Source organism: Electrona antarctica (assembly GCF_951216825.1).
Source record: "Electrona antarctica genome assembly, chromosome: 12".
NCBI lineage: Eukaryota > Metazoa > Chordata > Actinopteri > Myctophiformes > Myctophidae > Electrona > Electrona antarctica.
The window spans coordinates 52,564,350-52,587,991 of NC_136793.1; the positions used below are offsets into that span (position 1 = coordinate 52,564,350).

Sequence of the window (23,642 nt, forward strand, 5' to 3'; positions counted from 1 at the left end):
TCATACATTATGAACATGAAGACTTCTATACAAAAAATTGTATTCAGAATAAAGTCAATTATTAGTCAATGTATCTAAAATATAATCTGGCCGCAAAGCGTTCATTTCTTTAGCCAAGGGCACAAGCAATTACTAAGTACCATAAATTGTTGTCGGATGTCAATGGCTATTTAATTCCAGGTGTAAACACCCCCATTTTAGAAATGTGATGCATGAGAAGAAAATAAAGCTTTTGCTTTTTTTTTAAACATACTGTACGTAGCAACCAGCTGTAAGCAGTAATTTAAAATAAAAGAAAAAACATTCTAAATGATATATTTGTGGTGTGAAAGTAAACCCTCCTTGCCACAGCAGGACATTAGAACAGCTTACATCTTTTTTATTTTCTTCTTTATTTTACAATGTAACATACAATATTCACATATAGGCTAATACGTTTTCCCATGCAGGACCGTTACATAATGTGTATACATTGTACAACAGCAACAGAAGAACAAGGCAAACAAACCACTGCGGAGCGTCTACAGAGACTCAACATGTACCGTGTAGCAAGAAGCCCCTTGTGAATAATGGCTCTTGGTTGAGAGTGCATCCCTCCCTCAGGAAAGATAGGGAACAGCCAACATGGCTGCTGGCTAAGTTCTATAATTGAAGGAGGAAAAGGCCCGGGGAGCCTGCCAAAACACAGCTCCACATACAGTTGGAGGCCATCGATATTGTCCTTTTCTTTTTGCTGAGGTTTGCATGATCTGCGCTAAAGGACAGTTAACCCATTTTGGGCGGGAACACCTTTTGGTGTTTTAAACATTATGTTATAATTTAGCTATTGAAAAATAGCAGATCTACAAGCTCATAGCGCGCCACCGAGTGGCGCGCTACGAGCTTGTAGGTCTGCTATTTTAGAAAAATAGTGAAAATATTTATTTCAGAAAACTGGAGGATTTAGAAGGATTTTTTAAAATTTTGAGGTCAGGCCTAAATGGGTCAAATGATAAGGGACAATATCGGTGAAACCCAACTGTATACAGTCCACATCAAGCCCTGATGACTGCAGCCATGTGAGCCCCGATTTACGTTTCGTCATTCGACGGAGTGCTCGCCCGTAAAAAGCTGGTGGTCTGTTATAAGTTATAGTCCCCATATTTCAGTGAAATGACAATTTTAAGGACTTTTAAGACCACCCCCCCCCCCCCCCCCACGAAAAGAAAAAGACCATTACTGCCACAAACTACTATAAATGCAGGTCAAACATTGTCCAAATTGCCAAATAATATAATAAAGAGGCAAAACAATTCCAAATGCTGGGGGGGGGGGGGGGGGGGGGGGGTTAGCACACGCTAGCATGGTGTCCAAAATAAGAGAGAGATAGACAAACGGGTGATAGGGTGCCTTTTAATAGGAACACGTTCTTTCTGTAATATACATACACATATATAGCAGCACATGTGCGCTAACATCATTTTGTTTCTCTCTACGCTGACAACGTAACGTTGCTGTCTGGTCAGTCAGAGCACAGTATATACAGGGGTTGCGAGGCTCAATGCAGATGTTCAGGGTTCAATTTGTGGCGGGGGGAGGGGAGGGTTAAATGAATGCCTCTTCTTTTGATATACCCCTCTGGTCTGGTCCGGTCCGGTCCGGTCTAGCCTGGCATGGCCAATCACAACCATGTTGTCAGATCAAATCCTCCGAGGGCAATCTTATTTGTATTTTGTTTTGCATTGGCAGATTGGTGTGGTTTCCAGGACATTTTTATGATCGTTGGGGGGAGATAATGTTTCATCCCTTCTTCTGGTCAGACTGAATTAAATACATGCATTTTTTTTTCTGGGAAATATGAATGTTTTATAATAATGTAAAAATGTTACATTTTATTGAAATGTTTTAATGTATTTTAACCACATTTAACCCTGGCGTCCATATAGTTGTTGAATTAGCATTTTTAGTAGCATTTTCTTTTAACACATTTTACATCTACAAGGTCACACACACAACACACCATGACACATGATGTGTTGTCAGCTGGTTTAGCCATTTGTAGCATGAAGAATTATACAGGGCATATTATTGGTTAAGAAAATGCCCCTCACGCTTTTGTTTTTACAAATTGAGCCCTGATCATACGGTACAGTTGGGTGCCACCGATATTGTCCCTTATCATTTGACCCATTTAGGCCTGACCTCAAAATTTAAAAAAATCCTTCTAAATCCTCCAGTTTTCGAAATAAATGTTTTCACGATTTTTCAAAAATAGCAGATCTACAAGCTCATAGTCGGTGGCGCGCTATGAGCTTGTAGATCTGCTATTTTTCAATAGCTAAATTATAACATAATGTTTAAAACACCAAAAGGGGTTCCCGCCCAAAATGGGTTACCTGTCCTTTTGCGCAGATCACGCAAACCTCAGCAAAAAGAAAAGGACAATATCGATGGCCTCCAACTGTATGTGCAACATTTCAAATATTGACAAACAACATCTGAGTCAAGGCAGCGTTACCATGTTCAATTCACTGTATGACACAACACTGTACACCATGCAGTTAGTGGTTCTCAAACACGCATTTCAAGGACCCCCACATTGATTTGTAGGCTATTTGGCCGTGTACGCCAATCTGAAATTGTTTTGTGCCCGTAGATTTGTGCTGTTAAAAATAGGGTACACGCCACGTAGTAGATCTACAAGCTAGATCGGCTACTTTTTGAATAGCTCAGCTATTTTTTGAATACCAAAAGTATAAAATAGGTTTAACATGGTTAAACTAATAACAGTCGTCGTATAGCTTTTATGTCCTTTGCTGCGGACCCCCCTGGGGACCCCCCACGAGGCAAGGCAGGGCCCACATTGGGTTCCCCGGACCCCACTTTGAGAACCACTGCTTTACGTTCAATTTCCTCTGAATCGTGTCGTTACAGCCGATTCAAACACTCAATCCAAACAGAGTGAGAGAGCTGTATATTAGGAGATATGCTCTCCTAATATGTTGTGCGTGTGTGTGCGTGCGTGTGTGCACGTATGCGTGTGTGTGTGTGTGTGTGTGGCCCTGAAGTGCCTGCTGTCAACCATCAATCACACTCCAAACAACCTGTGCTGGGCGTGCGTGCGTGCGTGCGTGCGTGCGTGCGTGCGTGCGTGCGTGCGTGGGCGTGTGTGTGTGTGTGAGCTGCATGTTTGGATACATGCGTGTTGCACTTGAGTAACACAAACAGCGATTGTGTGTTGTACACATGGTACAAGTATTCTGTGGTCCCATCCTTTACATAGATGGTACAGTAAATATTCTGTGGTTCACATCCTTTACCGCGTTAAATACAGAATATTTACACTCAATAGTCTGTCCAGCATCCACTGAGGATCCAGTCGCTCTGCATTTCAGCAACCTGTGGTAAAAAATAAATAAATAGAAGTGTCAAATTAGTACCGTTCAGAAAGATACAATCCTCATCCATGAACCCATTTGATCCGGGAAAGTCATTTTAACCACGTTAACCATTACTTTATACTTTGGCTATTCAAAAATAGCAGATATACAAGGTATTTTTGAAAAATCATGAACATTTGCGCATATCTTTCAATATATATATTTTTAACTCAAATCTTTGCTTCTGGGGGTCCCTTGGAACAACATATTATGTGTATGTGGGTCTGCGGCCAAATACATTATACACATAATTTTGGGAGTCCTTGACATGAAAAGGTTTGAGCACCACTGACATAGTTTTTCCAGAAAACTATTAGGATTTAGAAGACATCGGCCTCAGTTCTTAATGGGTTAATGTTTGAAAAATGTTGTACATTTATGAATGTTTTTCTTCCTTCCCTTTAATGACATGGACTCCAGGTTGAACGTGAGAGAGAGAGAGAGAGAGAGAGCATGTATAACAGAGAGACGTACCACAGACAGAGGGAGTATGAGAGAGCGAGAGGGTGAGAGAGAGAGCAGGTGTTTGAGTGGTTTAATGCCTAATAGCCTGAATAGCTAGCCCTGTCTCATCCCGATGAGGGGGGGATGAACTTCTGTTTTGTTTTGGTCGGTCAACAATGGACGCCAAGCACCACTGAAACACCTTTTATCAGACACAGTGGACAATACAAAGGAGGGGGAAAACATTTAGCAAATCCATTACAAAACTGCTTCCCTGGTGATGCTATACTACTGGGCCAATTTGGAAGCAATTTAAAATGATTTGGCCTTTTTAGATACAGGGAAGGACCATCTGTTGCTAAACTGGCAGACAGTGCTTTAGAAATAATAAATGAAAGTGCCGCAATTCACACAAAACGCCGAACACCAAATTGATAAATGGAGATCGCTTAAGGCATAAATGGACCTTTTGTAGATCTTCACATGTGCATCGGCTATTTCCCTTTAGCTCCGTAACACGTCCCTATTATATGACACGATATATGTTTCGGGACGCACGAGATGTGCAGCCTAAGATTATATGTTACTCTGTGGTTTCAACTACTTGTGATTTTTGGGTTGAGTTTAAGTCGTCTCCACGGTCATTGTTGCTCTAACAACTACCGCACAATGTCTAAATGCTCTAACAACCACTGCACAATGTCTAAATGCTCTAACAACCACTGCACAATGTCTATATGCTCTAAAAACCACCGCGCAATTGTCTAAATGCTCTAAAAACCACCACACAATGTCTAAATGCAAATGAAATTCTCATTTCCTAGCCACTCCCTCCTTATCTTTCATTATTGAGTCTACCGTGATGTTCTGTATGCTCTCTAATAATAAAAACTTGAACCCATGATATCATGACCATATTTCACCAGTGACTGTTTGAGCTATAGCCTACTCTACTGCATATAGATGCTCTTTACTGACGCAAAGAGGTCTATTTAGATTGAATCTGGAGATTGGCCAGGCACATTTCGCTCACCCCTGAGTTGTGGGTGACCAATCGGAGCCCACTATTCAAAGTGAGACTTTTTTGTTTGTTTGCTGTGATGTTGGAATCCGTTTGTAACCCCGCCCCCTTGGAAGTAAATCTTCCACACCGAAGTTCCAGACTAATATCTAGGCAGTGATATTAGACGGTAACTCAACCATGTGAACCTTAGTCATGATAAGTTATAGTTATTGCGGCGGCGGTGGCTCAGGGGTAGAGTGGCTGGATGGTAACCGCAAGGTTGCCAGTTCGAACCCGGGCTCACCCAGAGTTGGTGTCGAAGTGTCCTTGAGCAAGACACTGAACCCCAAATTGCTCCCGATGTGCTGGCTAGTGCCTTGCATGGTTTCTGCCGCCATCGGTGTATGAATGTGTGTGTGAATGGGTGAATTGATGCACCCATTGATGCACATCTATGTAAAGCGCCTTGGATAAAGGCGCTATATAAATGCACCATTTACCATTTACCATTTAGCAGAGAGATAATACATAGGCCTACATACTAATATTAGTGGCCGGAAAGGTGTAAGGTGAAGCCGAGGCAAAAGTTTCAAAACAAAACAAAATAAATTGGTTCAACAAAACTGAAAAGTGAAAACATTGGATACATTTAAAAGAAAATCTAAGCAATAGTCAAGAAGTTAACAGTACCTGATGGCTTGAAGCCAGTAAGCTCAACCACCTGGAAAAAATAGAAACACACGCACGCACACACACACGCACGCACAGACACACACACACAGATATATCAGACACTGTACACAAAGATTCAGCTGTGGAATTGACAGAACATTTCTCCGCAGCGTTACATTGTGCAACGTTCACATTGAGATTGTCACACTCACTTGGTTTCCGGAAACTGGTTTAAAGGTGAAGCTCACAAAGTGCTCCTGTCTGAAACTCTCTGAAAGACAAAGATATGGCAGTTGAGCTCTCTGTCTGTCTGGTCCCAGTCTCCAGCTCTCTGTCTGTCTGGGCCCAGTCTCCAGCTCGGGCCCAGTCTCCAGCTCTCTGTCTGTCTGGGCCCAGTCTCCAGCTCTCTGTCTGTCTGGGCCCAGTCTCCAGCTCGGGCCCAGTCTCCAGCTCTCTGTCTGTCTGGGCCCAGTCTCCAGCTCTCTGTCTGTCTGGGCCCAGTCTCCAGCTCTCTGTCTGTCTGTGCCCAGTCTCCAGCTCTCTGTCTGTCTGGGCCCAGTCTCCAGCTCTCTGTCTGTCTGGGCCCAGTCTCCAGCTCTCTGTCTGTCTGGGCCCAGTCTCCAGCTCTCTGTCTGTCTGGGCCCAGTCTCCAGCTCTCTGTCTGTCTGGGCCCAGTCTCCAGCTCTCTGTCTGTCTGTGCCCAGTCTCCAGCTCTCTGTCTGTCTGGGCCCAGTCTCCAGCTCTCTGTCTGTCTGGGCCCAGTCTCCAGCTCTCTGTCTGTCTGGGCCCAGTCTCCAGCTCTCTGTCTGTCTGGGCCCAGTCTCCAGCTCTCTGTCTGTCTGGGCCCAGTCTCCAGCTCTCTGTCTGTCATGGGCCCAGTCTCCAGCTCTCTGTTTGTCTAGGCCCAGTCTCCAGCTCTCTGTCTGTCTGGGCCCAGTCTCCAGCTCTCTGTCTGTCTGGGCCCAGTCACACACACAGACACACGCACGGACGGACGGACGGACACACGCACGGACAGGGTACAAAACATCTCTTCCATGCCTATGTCCTGGTGGAGACAATATACTTCTTCATAACAAAAATTGATTATTTGGGGTATCTTATAAACGGGGTATTGTACACACACACACACACACACACACACACACACACACACACACACACACACACACACACACACACACACACACACACACACACACACACACACACACACACACACACACACACACACACACACAGGCTCTAAGGAGCTTTGGCGTCATATTGTCACACGGTTATGTTGCACTCAAGATACAAGCATTTCATAACTTTGATGAATGACATGACAGCTGCAAGGACAATGTTATCATTAATTAGATAATTATGCAGCTTCTGTAGATAATATTGTTGTAAATAGACAGGCCTACGTACGGTAAGTACTATTAATAGGCAGCCAATAAACATAGCGACTTTCCTAAAAAAGTTTACAAAGTGCAAAATGTATACATTAGATTTAGATTAATTTTTTTTTTAAACATGATAAAAAGGCAAGGCTAAAAGTTTTCAAAAAAGCTAGTCTAAACAAAGTTTTCAGGTGTGACCTAATGCAGTGGTTCCAAAAGTGGGGTCATTGAGGGAGTTCCAGGGGGTCCCCAGCTAAATGATAGTTTGGAACCAAATGGACCCTTATGGGTAGTTAAATTAACATTGATTTTACTATATAAATTGGGGGTCCCAGATAGAAATGCCATTAAATGGGGGTCCGTAGACTAATGCATGTCAAACTGAGGGTCCTTGAAATTATACGGGTTGAGAATCACTGCTAGAGCCATAAAGATCTTCTCTTATGAGGGTCCCTGGCTTACCTTTTCAAATGGGGGGGGGTCCTTGACATGAAAAAGTTTGGGAACCACTGACCCGACATGTTTATATTACAATATGAACACGGAGGCACACACAAAAATGCCTTCGAATGACAAGAGATCATTGTGCCAGTGGCAAAAAAAACACAACGATTGCTGGTCTGGCCTGGAATCGTACCCGGTTTCAATGCACTAGACCCCTGGGAGATGGATGCTGAGGTGGAGCGCCACACCTACAGTACCATCCGTACTTCCCGCACGACTTGCCGCACCCAAGCCGTGCTACTCATATGCTGAGTTGGCGGTGCTCGAGTCGGGATCGAACCCATGAACTTGTGGTCCAATGGCGAGAGCTCTACCGACTGAGCTATACCCGGAGCAGTTCTAGTAGTCATAGTAATATGAGGTAATCTGTCATTATGTCCTCATCTATTTGTCTCCTCAGTGGGTTGACCAGTTGATCTGAACTTTAGTAGAGCAGCATAGGGAGAGAATGGTGATTTTGCACTAATTTGTCTAAAAGCGCCACATTTTGCACATATGTAGCCCGGGGCATGCTCTAATGATTTAGCTAGGGGGCGCCCGAGCCGGCGACATTCAGGCGCCCTAGTTAAATCATTAGCTAGGGCGCTTTTAGACAAATTAGCACGAAATATCCCTATGCTCCTAAACTACTCGCATTAATCAGTGGCATATGGCAGTGGTTCCCAAAGTGGGGTCCGGGGACAACCAGGGGTACTTGAGGGAGTTCCAGGGGGTACCCAGCTAAATGATAGTTAGGAACCAAATGGACCCTTATGGGTCTGTAACTCAGAGAGTGTACAAATGTATACAACAGGTTCAAAACCACTGCAGACATAAATATCTTCTTTTATGGGGGTCCCTGGCATATCTTTTGAAATGGGGGTCCGTGGGGCTAATTAGTGTCAATTTAGGGGGTCCTTGGCATGAAAAAGTTTGGGAACCACTGAGCTATGGGATCCGTAGTCGTGGTTGCGGTGGGTGGAAATGGCAGGTATGTAATGTATGGACTAGTAGTAGTAGTAGTACCGTTCTTGATCACCAGGGAGGTGGAGGTAGAGCTGCGGAGTCCTCCAGAGGTGTCGCTGGTCTCCGGACTGGAGGAGGGAGCGAGCGCACGGTGGCCCCAGGACATGGCTGATGGAGCCTTCTGGGACGGCAGGAAACTGATGGGCTGAGAGCAGTTCTGGAATGATACAGGACGATCCATCCGATCAGGTTGAAGCACAGCTGGTGTTAATTAACCCATTTTGGGCGGGAACCCCTTTTGGTGTTTTAAACATTATGTTATAATTTAGCTATTGAAAAATAGCAGATCTACAAGCTCATAGCGCGCTACGAGCTTGTAGGTCTGCTATTTTTGAAAAATCGTGAAAATATTTCAGAAAACTGGAGGATTTCGAAGATTTCTTTTTAATTTCGAGGTCAGGCCAAAAAGGGGCTAAACAACAAAGAAAACAGTCTACTGCAGTACGCTAAGGACGGATATTTTGGATAGGTTTGCATATAACAGAAATTCAGTTCTCAGTGCAGTCATATAGGGAACATTAGAGTTCCTTATTTGGGTTTCCAAATGGACCCTTAAGGCCACTTCACTTCACTTCACTGAGCCACGGTGAGTCACTCTGTTTTTTTACGACCAAGACCTTATCAACTAAACCTGGAGTATGAAAAGGCCTTTACAGGTGTGTAACCAAATGGACCCTTCCTTACGGGTCCATTTGGTTCCATTTGTACACTCTCAGAGTATTGGGGGGGGGTCCTTGAAATAAAGAGTTGATGAATATGAGTTGTATGATGGTTGTATGTTTTTTTTTTGTTTTACTCTCACCGTGAAAGATAAGGCTTTCCTCTTTTCTTTGATCCTCTTAATGGCATTCCTCACCTGTAAGAGAGAGGCAGGTTTAACCCATTCTGGGCGGGAACACCTTTTGGTGTTTTAAAGCATTATGTTATACTTTGGCTGTTGAAAAATAGCAGATCTACAAGCTCATAGCGCCGCGCCGCGCTACGAGCTTGTAGGTCTGCTATTTTTTGAAAAACCGTGAAAATGTGGCGCAAATCTTTGAATATATATTCTTTCAGAGCGAACATTTTGAACTCATCTCTTTGCTTCTGGGGGAACAACATATTTTCAGATGGGGGTCGGCGGACCATTACATATATTTTTGGGGGTCCTTGAAGTGAAAATGTTTGATAACGACTGACACATAGAAACACAGGTTTTTCAGAAAACTGTCAGGATTTAGAAGGCATTTTGTAGAATCGACCTCAGCTCTAAATGGTTTAACACCACACAGGTATGTTAAGACTGTGCTAAATGGCATGCAATCAAAACAAAAAGATACGCATTCTGATGTTCAGTATATAGTGTAACAGTGGTCAAGAAAGACGACGGTTTATAAGTCCTCCGTCTTACCTCACTATTGTAAACCGCATACACCAGAAATATGTACAGGCCCTGTTGAGATGGGAAAACATTGTACAACAAAAATGTAAGGTTGGAAGTGTTAGAAGCCTTTTGAAAACATATAAGAACGATTATAAATAAATATACAGGCAAACACCCTTTCTAGCACACCTGAGGCTACTGTATGTTGGGACAAATGAATCCTAATGCATGTATTTGCCCATACAGATATGATAAAATATGTATATATATCATAATTCAACCCAATTTAAATTCAATTCTAACTTTATTTCAGACTCAGGGTCCAGATTAAAGACAGGATATAATATAGAATGAAATGCGTGAAGTTGCATATATTATTTGCACACAAATAGCATGCATGGAGGACTCCTACTGTAGCCTCTTATCGGCCCCCAGCCGGACACCCACAGTAAATCTAAATTAACTAGCCGCCCCGTGGGGGTCACGCAAGGGCTAGCTCATCATCCTGATTAATTAAAGACCCCGGAAGGAGAAGGAGGCGCGCAGGGGGTGAGAGAAGTAAAAGCAACAGGAGAAAGAGGACCTTTACGGGTGAGTTATGGAGAGAGAGAGAGGGAGAGGGGGGTGGGGGTGTGGGCAGAGATACAGAAGAGATAGTGAGGGGTTTTTAAGAACACAAGGAAGGATTCAAGCAGCAGAAGAAGGAACTGCAGGGCAAACGTTGGGAAGCGAGAGATGAAAGAGGAAGTTGTTGATTCAGCATGTGTTATCAGCAGTGGTGTAAAGTAACTATTAAGTACACATTTCAATACTTTTACTTCTACTCCACTACATCTCAGAGGCAAATATGGTATGGTAGCAGATCTACAAGCTCAAGCTTGTAGATTATTGGCTATTTTCTAAATATGTCTTTTTGAACTTGTGAAATGGGACATTCTGCACAACCACTATACTTTTGCTTTTGGCAAGCCTATTATGATGCCGATGCTTTTGTACTTTTACTCAAGTACATTTTGTACACGGGTCTTCTCTAACAGAGTAATATCTACACTGCAATATTGATACTTTTACTACAGTAAAACACAGGAGTATACTTCTCCCATCCCCGGTTATCAGAGTGAGATGACGAGGGTGAAACCGCTTTTTCTTCTTCAGGAAAATGTCTTTTAAATACATTTTATGTAACTATGTAATCTTTTACTGTCCAGTAAAGCCCTTTAAAATGTCTGTTGGTCTCCGCTGTCACCGGACAGCGATAAGATAAAAATGAATAACTTTGGAGGGGAGTTACCTGTATATAGGCATGCACGTGCACGCACGCACGCACGCACGCACGGACGCACGCACGCACGCACGCACGCACACACGCACACACGCACACACGCACGCAGCCACGCACGCAGCCACGCACGCAGCCACGCATGCAGCCACGCACGCACGCACGCACTCGACACCCAAAAGAGAGATTACACGTTTGCCCAGGACCCATACTAGTGAAAATAGACGATCTACAAGCGCACGTTGAGAGCTTGTAGATCATTTATTTTCACTACTACTTATTTGTTTTAGAAATTGATACAAAAAAATATATATACTGTATATTCTGTATAACATATTCAACCTTTTAAATATATATATTTATTTATTTTTGTAGGAAAAGAAAATGGGGTTTTTACTCGAGTGGTGACCCATACAAATCGGTCCGTGAGCCACAATTGGGTCCTGACCCACTGTTTGGGTGAGAGTAGTCTCGCGTAGCCAGACAACTATTCCACAATCCGAATGCTGGAACTACGCCTCCTGAAATATGAGTAAGGAAGCTGCTATTTCCGTTCACGAAAACATATATATATTTTTTGATTTCCTTTTCTGCTAAGCAACAAGCTATATACATGCTTAGATGTTTTCTATTTATATTAGGATAAATGTGCGCGACTGTATAACGGAAGTGGGGAGGTAAGGCTCCACTTCCACTTTATATTTTACTCATGACAGAGCTTCTTCCGTTGCTCCAGACTGTATGACGGAAGCATTTGGAAATATATGCGAGAGGCAACAGTTTGGCAACGTGAGACTCCAGGGTGAGTGTATAGTGTTTACCTGGAAAGCATTGAGGGCGATGAAGACGTAAGCCACCACTATGGAGAGATGCACCAGGACTCCACACAGCCAGGTCAGGCCCAACACCGGCAGCAGGATGAGCACCGGACGCGTCACCGCCCTGGGACACATGCAGCGTGGACACTTATTCACCCATTAATCCATTTTGGGCGGGAACCCCTTTTGGTGCTTTAAGCATTGTGTTATGCTTTAGCTGTTGACAAATAGCAGATCTACAAGCTCATAGCGCGGCACCAAGTGCCACGCTACGAGCTTGTACGTAGGTCTGCTATTTAAAAAAAAAATATTTGAATATATATTCTTTCAGAGTGAACATTTTTAACTCAAATCTTTGCTTCTGGGGGGTCCCTGGAACAACATATTTTCAAATGGGGGTCGGCGGGCAAATACATATGTTTTTGGGGGTCCTTGACATGAAATATTGAGCACCACTGATATAGAAACATAGGAATTTCAGAAAACTGTCAGGATTTAGAAGACATTTTTTTAAATTTCGATGTCAGGCCAAAATTATACATGCATGAGGCCCATTCTACACATGTCTTCTAAATCTGTGCTTCTCAGATATTTTCATAATTCGAAAATATTCAAAACTTTCAAGATTCAAAATGTAACAAAAACAAAATAGCAGATATACAAGCTTACACAGCGCAGCACAAAGCTTGTAGAGCTGCTATGTTTTGGCTAAAATATAAAATGATACACACACATACAGGCATGGATCACACACACACGCACACACACAAGCACGAACACGAACACACACACACACACACACACACACACACACACACACACACACACACACACACACACACACACACACACACACACACGCACGCACGCACGCACGCACGCACGCAATGCCATTCTTGTTTGATAGACACAATATTTCAAACTGTGTTGTTGCAAATTCAGAGATTACTTTTGTTTTACTCATTTTTCACTTTTTATCAACTTGAACAGATATACTGTACAGTAGCACGTCATGCAGAATGCAGTGTGGGAACTTCACAAGGCATCCTAATGTGGATTCTTTCTCTCTCTCCCCCCCCCCCCCCCCCCCCCCCCTGTTATAGCCACTCAGAACTTCTATACTCAGTAAAACGGACCTGAGTTGGCGCTGTACTTGTCCTTCCTATTTTCCATCTACACCAAAGTGAGCTTGTAAATGTTCGTCTCTTTTCAACAAATGTTCCCCCCCCCGGGCATAGCATGCAGGGCTGAAGTAGTTAGTAGTTAACATCTCCTCCTCCAAATGTCATCATGAGTTAATTGATTGATTGTATTGATTGATTGATTGATTGATTGATTGATAATTGTATTAGACTTGTTTACATAATTGTCCTCCGGGATGTCGGAATTATGGGCAGTCCCCCCCCCCCCCCCCTCTATTTTCAATTCATCAGACATTTCGACTGCACACCGTCACACACACACTCCCTTTGCAGTCGCTCTTTCAATCATCTTGGTGCTTAAATTGGCCAACACACACACACACACACACACACACACACACACACACACACACACACACACACACACACACACACACACACACACACACACACACACACACACACACACACACACACACACACACACACACACACACACACACACACGCAGCATTTCAGCAGGCAAGGCAGAAATGGTCGGCCGCTTTTGTTCTTGCCGTCATTGTTGCCACTACTGCTGCACCTGGGTGCTAGGATTGGGTTCTCACTCAGCATTGTGACCACAAGGACAAAGGAAGCACTTCCTTTCCTAGCCTTTCATTTTTTTTATTTTTTAAAAAAAAATCACATTGTACACTCCACCGCAGGGCCATAACTCGTACTCGAGAGCAGAGGGCTACTCTCAAATCCCCAGGGAGGGAATGATAATGTCACGGAATCCATACAGCAACCAGAAGGGCTCTAAAGGAAGAGTGGGCACCTCAAAGTAGATTCCCCCCCCCCCCCCCAAAAAAAATATTTTTTAATATAATACGATATTTGGAAAATGGAAAACGATATCGTTTTTAAAAATGGTTCTGGTGACTGACCTTGTCATACAGTAGGTGAGGGGAACCAAGGACAGGTGTTTTCAATGAAAATGGAATTACAAGGGGTTTACATGGGAAGGGGGAGACTAGAAAATATCTCTTTCATACATCTTCACCAGAAATAGCTGATCTCCAAGCTCACAACTCGTTGTGGGCTTGCAGATCTGCTATTTTTGCAGAATGTTAGCCCCAGAATAGGGATGCATAGGGCGATTAACGACTTAATCATATTTTTTTCAGTATCTGGGGGTTTACATTACATTGATCCAATCAGAACAGAACGGAAAAAGTACTCACATGTTTTACTTAAGTACAAGTATCAATCCTGCAATGTAGATATACTCTGTTACAAGTAGAAGTCCTGTATTCAAAGTGTAATTAAGTAAATGTACAAAAGTATCAGCATCAAAATATACTTAAAGTACCAAAAGTACTTAATGTGCAGAATGTTTCACAAGTTCAAATTGCATAAATCTAACCTAATCCTGTATAAATCTAATCCCATCTACAAACTCACATCTTGTAGATCTGCTATTATCAAATGGCCGAAATGGCTGAAGCGGTTAGTGTGGTTTGTAATAATAATAAAAATCTACAGTAGTAGTAACTATAGTAACTAAAGTTCTCAAATAACCTAGTGGAGTAAAAGCACAATATTTGCCTCTGAGACGTAGTGGAGTAGAAGTACTGAAAAGTGCAAATACTTCAGTAAAGTAAAAAAAAAAAGAAGAAAGAAAATACCTCAACATTGTACCGAGGTAGAGTACTTGAGTAAATGTACTTAGTTACTTTACACCAGTGGTTCCCAAACCTTTTCATGTCAAGGACCCCCAAATTGACACTAATTAGCCTGCGGACCCCCCATTTGAAAAGATATGCCAAGGACCCCAATAAGAGAAGATCTTTATGGCTCTAGCAGTGATTCTCAACCCGTTTAATTTCAAGGACCCCCAGTTTGACATGCATTAGTCTACGGACCCCCATCTAATGGCATTTCTATCTCTGGGACCCTCAATTTATATTGTAAAATCAATGTTGGTTCCATTTGTACACCCTCAGAGTTACAGACCCATAAGGGTCCATTTGGTTCCAAACTATCATTTAGCTGGGGACCCCCTGGAACTCCCTCAAGGACCCCTGGGGGTCCCCGGACCCCACTTTGGGAACCCCTGCTTTACACTGGTCACGGACAAACACATTGAAGCCTTTAGCCTTGACCCAGTGACACTGGCACTTCAGTGACGGCGTTACAACAGACACTTTGGGATTGATGTGCCCAACACGACACAGTGAACTGCACCTCTCTCTCCGTTTAACGAGAGATCCAGACCCGAGGACCCGATTCTACAAATGTCTTCTTAAATCGTATATACTATACGTATATAGAAAACCAGGGCCGTGCAGAGAGCACTGGGGGGGCAGGGGCTCAAACTCCAGAAAAGGGCACATGTGTGGGGGTGGTCTTTTTGTGGAGTCCTTCCCTTGTGCCATTTCATGTCATTGGACAGTAAAATAAGCAATATGTTCTCATTAGTCTGAAACTAAAACTGACTGATGGCAGATTAAAAGATAATTCATTATGATAGTGGAATTTATCATTACTTGTCAAATGTTCGTCTTGAAGGTCCTTATTTTCCCCCACACATAACCCCTTATTTGCCCCCCACACAAGCCCTTGTTGGCCCCCCACACACGCCCTTATTGGCCTCCGACACAAGCCCTTTTTGGCCCCCACATAAGCCCTTATTGCCCCCCCACACAAGCCCTTATTTGCCCCCCACAAGCCCTTATTTGCCCCCAAATAAGCCCTTGTTTTCCCCCCACACAAGCCCTTATTGGTCCCCCACATAAGCCCTTATTGGCCCCCCACAAGCTCTTATTGGCCCCCACATAAGCTTGTATTGGCCCCCCACACCAGACACCACATGTCCTTATGTGGCAAAAAATAAATAAATTGAACTTTTTGTTGCCCTTTCCATTAAAAAATAGCAGATCTACAAGCTCATATCTGCTATTTTACAACAGCTAAAGTTTAAAATAGCCTAATGGTAAAAGTGGTTAAAAGCTAAGGTGACTTAATGGGTTGAGAGCCTGATGCAAGACGTTGTGAGCTTGTTGTATCAGTTAAAGGGAAACATCAACCTTTTTGCAAAAGTATGTTAATGACGTTTAGAAGATTTAAAACACTTTCCTGGAGGGTTTTATGTGTGTAATATGTGGTTTTAGATATTTTAGATTTTAGCAGTGAGCCCAGTGTCTCTGATGTCATGGACACTGGGCTCACTTCCTTCCTGGACTACAATTCCCATAATGCTTTGGTGCACTGCTCCTCCTTGGGGGAGGGCTGTCTTACTGAGACAACATGTAGTCCAAGGTTAATTAAATAAGGTTAGGAAGCGAAGACCGTACGGTGGACTCCATGTTGCTCCCTGGAAGGAAAGAAACATGCGCAATTGAGACCAAGGAAGCTGAACGCGGAAGTGTTGGCTGCATATAGCCCATTGCGCACGTTTCTTTCCTTCCAGGGAGCAACATGGAGTCCACCGTACGGTCTTCGCTTCCTAACTTTATTTAATTAACCTTGATGTAGTCCAGGAAGTAAGTGAGCCCAGTGTCCAGTGACATCAGAGACACTGGGCTCACTGCTAAAATCTAAAACCACATATTACACACATAAAGACCCCCAGGAAAGTGTTCTAAATCTTCTAAACGCCATTAACATATATATTGTTTTTGCAAAAGGGGTGAAGTGTCCCTTTAATGACGTTTAGAAGATTTAGAACACTTTCCTGGGGGTCTTTATGTGTGTAATATGTGGTTTTAGATATTTTAGATTTTAGCAGTGAGCCCAGTGTCTCTGATGTCATGGGCACTGGGCACACTTACTTCCTGGACTACATACATGTTGTCTCAGTAAAGCCCTAACCAAACCAAAGGGTCACCATGTAACACCTTGGGTCCAAACGGTTGCAAGGAGTTAACGCTAAAACCATCTTGACCCTTTGGTGTGGTTAGGGCTTTAGACAGCCCTCCCCCTATCCACAAGGAGGAGCAGTGCACCAAAGCATTATGGGAATTGGAGTCCAGGAAGTAAGTGAGCCCTAAAATATCTAAAACCACAAATTACACACATAAAGACCCCCAGGAAAGTGTACATCTAAATCTCCTAAACGTCATTAACATATATTTTTTTTGCAAAAAGGGTGAAGTGTCCCTTTAAGCGTTAATATATCAGTATGCTGAACAATGGCGTTATTTGTAGGACAAAATGTTACACCTGTTTATGCGCTAACAAGACATGTGTACACACTTTCACGCGCACACACACACACACACACACACACACACACACACACACACACACACACACACACACACACACACACACACACACACACACACACACACACACACACACACACACAGTCTGTTGTGCTCGGACCAGGTGTTGGGCTGATAAGCCCCTACAGCTCCCACAGGCAGTGGACTGCTGAACCGCATGACTCCTTCTCTCTCTCTCACACCGTATCGACTGGCTGGTTCAACCCCAGTGACACAGGGAGGAGAGAGAGAGAGGGGTTCAAACCCATGTCACACAGGGAGGAGAGAGAGAGAGAGAGAGAGGGTGAGTGAGAGAGTAAAAAGGGAGAATGGGACAGAGGGAAGAGTCGTGAAGAAAAAGTACAAGGTGGGGTTGGTGAAAAGGGCCTTGCTTTCTGTGTGGAGTTTTGCATGTTCTCCACCGTGTCCCCTTATAGGGCAGTGGTTCCCAAGCTTTTTCATGTCAAGGACCCCCACACTGACACTAATTAGCCCCACGGACCCCCATTTGAAAATATATGCCAGAGACCCCCCCCCCCCCATAAGAGAAGATTTTTACGGCTCTAGCAGTGATTCTCAACCCATTTCATTTCAAGGACCCCCAGTTTGACCCTGAATTAGTCTAGGGACCCCCCATTTAATGGCATTTCTATCGCCGGGACCCCCAATTTATATTGTAAAAATCAATGTTAATTTAACTCTGAGAGAGTGTACAAATGGAACCAAATGGACCCGTTAGCGTCCATTTGGTTCCATTTGTACACAGATAGACAAAGTGAGAGGTAAGGATTCTTAATGAAGGAAGCATATGGAGAAAATACAAAGGCTAAGAGAGACTGAGAGAGAGAGAGAGAGAGAGAGAGAGAGAGAGAGAGGGGCATTACATTATGACTCACCAGGTGAGGTCAAAGGTGTGCATCTTGGAGGCGGAGCTTGGAGTGAGCATCTTGGCACGCCGACGAGCGCTGGAAACGGTCACCATGACAACGCGACCGAGCACCACTGCGTTGACCTATAGGAGGCGTGCATCCATCAGGGTTAGCAGAATGAATGAATGAATGAATAATCATGTGTCAAAGCAACAAAGCAGCGATCCGGTGCCCCCGCATCATGCAAACTGACATGCAATGTATAATGCTGTGTTCAAACGGGGAGATGCAAAGATACAGTCTACTATTCATTTCCAATGGAAGCCATGCAAGCGACGTGAAGCAACGACGCAAATCCGACGTTTGTAGCTTGCTGCGAAAGCTATACAAAACGGGTGGCCAAAGAAATTAGGGGTATTTTGGCTTAATTTTGGGGTACCCAGCCCCCCAAAAGAGTGAGAGAGAGAGAGAGAGAGAGAGAGAGAGAGAGAGAGAGAGAGACGACATCATACATCACCTCATTCTGGCCGATCACAATTTGCGTCCTCACTTTTGTCTTCAATGTTTGTGTTTACACATGTTTGTGTTTACACATGTTTGTGTTTACACAAACCCTCAAACTGTCTATGGGAATTCACTTTGTCCTCAAAGCTGGACATAGCAGGGGCTAGCGCCCCTCAAAAAACAAAGCCTCAAAATTGTACTTAAGTAAATGTACTTAGTTACTTTCCACCACTGCACACACGCGCACACACACACACACACACACACACACACACACACACACACACACACACACACACACACACACACACACACACACACACACACACACACACACACACGCACGCACACGCAGTATATAGAAAAAGGAACAGTGCATACCGCCAACACGAATATGACAGGGCCTACGAATGCCCAGATCATATCGGTCTTCACGTTGAGCCAGCAGTGGCTATCTGCCTTGTACTTGTCCAGCGATACAGACAGCGTAACGCCCACAATAAGAACAGGCAGTCCTGTAAAACAATGAAACAAAAAACAACCATTCAACACCTTCCCCCTAAATGTTAACACTGATTAAAAGCAGTACGTTTTAAAAGACAAGTGTTTACACAGAGGCAGAACAGGGGCTGCTTGCTACAGTGCACTTGGCAGGCTAGGATAGTCTTATTTAGTCTGTCTGCTGGCGAACATTTGGGACAGCTGTCGTCACACAGGCACCTAAATACCGAGTGCGTGTGTGTCGGGGTGAAAGAGAGAACGTGGTGTTCCTGCCTTAGTCACCATCGCTGTCAGGTGGAAAAACCTCGTACATGTACAGTTGGAGGCCATCGATATTGTCCTTTTCTTTTTGCTGAGGTTTGCGTGATCTGCGCAAAAGGACAGTTAACCCATTTTGGGCGGGAACCCCTTTTGGTGTTTTAAACATTATGTTATAATTTAGCTATTGAAAAATAGCAGATCTACAAGCTCATAGCGCGCCACTGAGTGGCGCGCTACGAGCTTGTAGATCTGCTATTTTTTGAAAAATCGTGAAAATATTTATTTCAGAAAACTGGAGGATTTAGAAGGATTTTTTAAAATTTTGAGGTCAGGCCTAAATGGGTCAAATGATAAGGGACAATATCGGTGGCACCCAACTGTACGTCCAAGAACGTTACTTCTCCCGGGAATGGAAGGAAAATGGTCGGCAATAACTGTGAAATAGCAGGTCTACCAACTCCCGATGAGTCCTGACGCGATGCGTTGGGAACTTGTAGACCGGCTATTTTTTTTCAGTACTTTTGCTTGACACGACAAAGTATAGGGCATTGTGAAAAACGGGAAAGCATCCGTGTCATTTTAGATTTTTGCGTTGGCTATTCAAAAAAGAAAACGTACAAGCTCACAGCGCGTCACTTCATGCTGTGCTGCGAGCTTGTACATCTGCTATTTTTTTAGCATTCTTGAAAGTGTGAGAACCACTCGTTTAGAAGGCATTTGTAGAATCGCCCTCGGATCTTAATGAAGTGACGGGAAGAGAAAGACTGTAAACGTTAGAGATATGGAGATGCGTGCTTTCTGCCCGACAGAGACATTATTATAATTTATATCACGTTATACCGCAGAGAGATTTGGGAATGAAAAACAGTAAGCATGTAGCAGGATGTTTTTCCAGACACATGGGACTCTGTCACTCTAGGACAGAGGTCACTCAGTGCTATATCTCGATGACACGCTAATGACCAGAAAAAACTAATACCAAGAAAGAAAACATTTTCCTATTAGGTATGGATTTCACTGTATAAACTAAAAGGAGGCAGAAGACTCAGACTGTGTATCTGTCTGTGTCTACTACCATCTTGGACAAAGCCAACTCTTAAAGCTCGGGGAACAGATAAGGGACAACTTCTGATATTTACGTACTGTACCACTGCATTGGCCGTCCCCAGTTCCAATATGATTATTTTGGGGAGTCCCCAGTTCCAATATGATTATTTTGGGGAGTCTCCAGTTCCAATATGATCATTTTGGGGAGTCTCCAATTCCAATATGATCATTTTGGGGAGTCTCCAATTCCAATATGATTATTTTGGGGAGTCCCCAGTTCCAATATGATCATTTTGGGGAGTCTCCAATTCCAATATGATTATTTTGGGGAGTCTCCAGTTCCAATATGATCATTTTGGGGAGTCCCCAGTTCCAATATGATTATTTTGGGGAGTCTCCAGTTCCAATATGATCATTTTGGGGAGTCTCCAATTCCAATATGATTATTTTGGGGAGTCCCCAGTTCCAATATGATTATTTTGGGGAGTCTCCAGTTCCAATATGATCATTTTGGGGAGTCCCCAGTTCCAATATGATTATTTTGGGGAGTCTCCAGTTCCAATATGATTATTTTGGGGAGTCCCCAGTTCCAATATGATCATTTTGGGGAGTCTCCAGTTCCAATATGATCATTTTGGGGAGTCCCCAGTTCCAATATGATTATTTTGGGGAGTCTCTGGTTCCAATATGATTATTTTGGGGAGTCCCCAGTTCCAATATGATTATTTTGGGGAGTCCCCGGTTCCAATATGATTATTTTGGGGAGTCTCCAGTTCCAATATGATTATTTTGGGGAGTCTCTGGTTCCAATATGATTATTTTGGGGAGTCCCCAGTTCCAATATGATTATTTTGGGGAGTCCCCGGTTCCAATATGATTATTTTGGGTATTCCCCGGTTCCAATATGATTATTTTGGGGGAGTCCCCAGTTCCAATATGATTATTTTGGGGAGTCTCCAGTTCCAATATGATTATTTTGGGGAGTCCCCAGTTCCAATATGATTATTGGGTGGGGGTGGGGGGATTGCGGCCTGAAATGTGTGGGAACCCTCATGTCAATCAATCAAGTCACCTTTTTAATTATATATATTTTCAGGGCCATGTCATGTGGTCGACCATCGGCCTTTGTGATCTACTGGTAGATCACAATCTACCTTTTATATTGGGCACCCCCCTGTTATAAAGGCTTCCTCTTAGTGACAGCATTGCTGCATGCTTGTTGTATGAATGCTGTGAGTGTCATGGCCGCCCCAATGCATTTCCAATGGAAGTCACATGGTTTGAGGACTACATTTTGGACTACAAGCTGTTGTATGGCTTTCGGCTGTGTTTCGACTGCGCCCCTCCCCCTCATACAACACAAGTGTTGTGTCAGACCATGTGACTCCCATTGGAAATGCATTGGGGCAAGCTGTGTCACACCCTTTGTATACAGCAAGCATACTGCAGTCTGCTGCGAAGGTCTGAGTGAGGCCTAAATCTTCTTCTTACCCCAGCCGATGACGTAGTAGAGCCTCATCCAGCGGTGCTCGCTCATGTTCACCGTGACCACTTTGCTCCAGAGCAGCAGGCCCTCCACCAGCATCCACGAGAAGGACGCCATGAAGAACAGATGGAGCAGGGCCGTCACCGTCAAGCACGCCGCCTGGTGGCCACACAACCGGTGGTGGAAAAAAGTACTCAATTGTTTTTAAAAGTACCAATACTGCAATTTAGAACGACTTTGTTACAAGTAAAAGTACGTAATTGAAAATGTACTTGAGTAAAAGTACAAAAGTATCGGCATCGAAATGTACTTAAAGTACTAAAAGTAAAAGTAGGCTACTCATATTGCAGAATGTCCCGTTTCACAAGTTCAAACTGTGTACAAAATCTTTTGAAAATAGCAGATCTACAAGCTCACAATGCGTTGCGACGCATTGTCGAAATTGCCGAAATGTATAGGGTTGAAGTGGTTAATGTATGTTTTCTAATCAAAATTAAAATCGGGTCGCCGAATTATGTTGAAGGGTCCCCAGATTATATATTTAAAAAAAATCACACCTGTGTGAAGTTAAACTTTCCTTAATGATTATATCTGGTTTAAGTATTTATTTAGGATGTATTTTCTCTATTATTAAGGTTATTTATGCGGACAATTTGTGGGGAGGGGGTCACGAGACATGGCCAAAGCATTTCCGGTCCCCAGGTCAAAAAACGTTGAGAACCCCTGATCTAGCTGATATTGCCATACTTTGCATGTTTGCATGTGGTTCTCAATCATTTTCACGTCATGGACATATTTTTATAAAAAAAAAAAGAAAAAAATAGCCAATCTACAAGCTTGACACAAAAGTTTGACATGAGTTTGACTCCACCGGTCATCAAATTATTGGCTCAGGAATGCGACAAAAACGAAACAAAAACAAAAAAAACCCACCATGAATTCAAGGATTCATGGGGTGTGCGATTGATAGAAAATAAGTAATTATTTGGGAGAACTAGGCCTTTATGTGCTCCTCTGTTTGCTGGGGACCCAATTAGGATGGAATATGAAATATCGGACAGATCCGTTTTGAGCACATGACTATAGAGATACTGTGTAACGACGTGCGGGACCTTTTGGACAGAATCTGGAGGAGTATAATATCAAAACAATTGTTTTACAAAAGTCGGCCTCTTGGTGGCAGATGTGAAAAATGGAGGTCAAAGGTTTCTCCTTGGCCTGTAGGGAGTGTGCATTCAATGCTTCACACAGTGCAGTTATAGAAAACATTTTGGGAATCTGCCTCATGGGTTAGTGGTGCTACTGTATAACAGGCCGTTATTTGGGGCAGAGGTTTGTCGTTGGCATCCAGGGAGTGTGTGTGCAAAGTTTGGCATCGACCGGGCCAACGGTGCCGGAGATTAGCTGGTAACGGACGGACGGACGGACGGACACACGGACAGAGTGCAAAACATACTCTCTCCCCATGCCTTCGGCTGGTGGAGACAATAATGGGCCTTGATATGAAGTAGGTTGAAAACCACCGTTCTAGAAAAAAGTAAGGCTAAAACCCAGGGGATACGTATAGTCTCTCAAAACAGAGAACTCCTCTACAACCTTGGAATGCTACGGGGGAGTAGCAAAAGTTGGGACAAGACACTGTCAACCGTTTTGTCACGTCCCTTCACGGAAATATATTAAGTTAACGCAT

The 23,642-nt window shown here is 43.5% G+C and overlaps 1 protein-coding gene across 1 annotated transcript in view; it reads right to left on the bottom strand.

Moving 5' to 3' along the window:
* Positions 1 to 2,411: 2,411 nt before the first annotated feature.
* The window catches only part of adgrd2 (adhesion G protein-coupled receptor D2), a gene marked incomplete at its 5' end in the record, with an annotated part of 53,564 nt that continues 32,333 nt past the window's right edge, over positions 2,412 to 23,642 (bottom strand). Inside the window, 10 exons of the mRNA XM_079517028.1 lie at positions 2,412 to 3,378; positions 5,557 to 5,587; positions 5,751 to 5,809; positions 8,433 to 8,589; positions 9,235 to 9,288; positions 9,823 to 9,864; positions 11,896 to 12,016; positions 18,181 to 18,296; positions 19,039 to 19,172; positions 21,958 to 22,111. Coding sequence (XP_079373154.1) covers positions 3,371 to 3,378; positions 5,557 to 5,587; positions 5,751 to 5,809; positions 8,433 to 8,589; positions 9,235 to 9,288; positions 9,823 to 9,864; positions 11,896 to 12,016; positions 18,181 to 18,296; positions 19,039 to 19,172; positions 21,958 to 22,111 — 876 coding nt within the window. The 3' untranslated portion in view covers positions 2,412 to 3,370. The remainder of the gene's footprint in view (positions 3,379 to 5,556; positions 5,588 to 5,750; positions 5,810 to 8,432; positions 8,590 to 9,234; positions 9,289 to 9,822; positions 9,865 to 11,895; positions 12,017 to 18,180; positions 18,297 to 19,038; positions 19,173 to 21,957; positions 22,112 to 23,642) is intronic.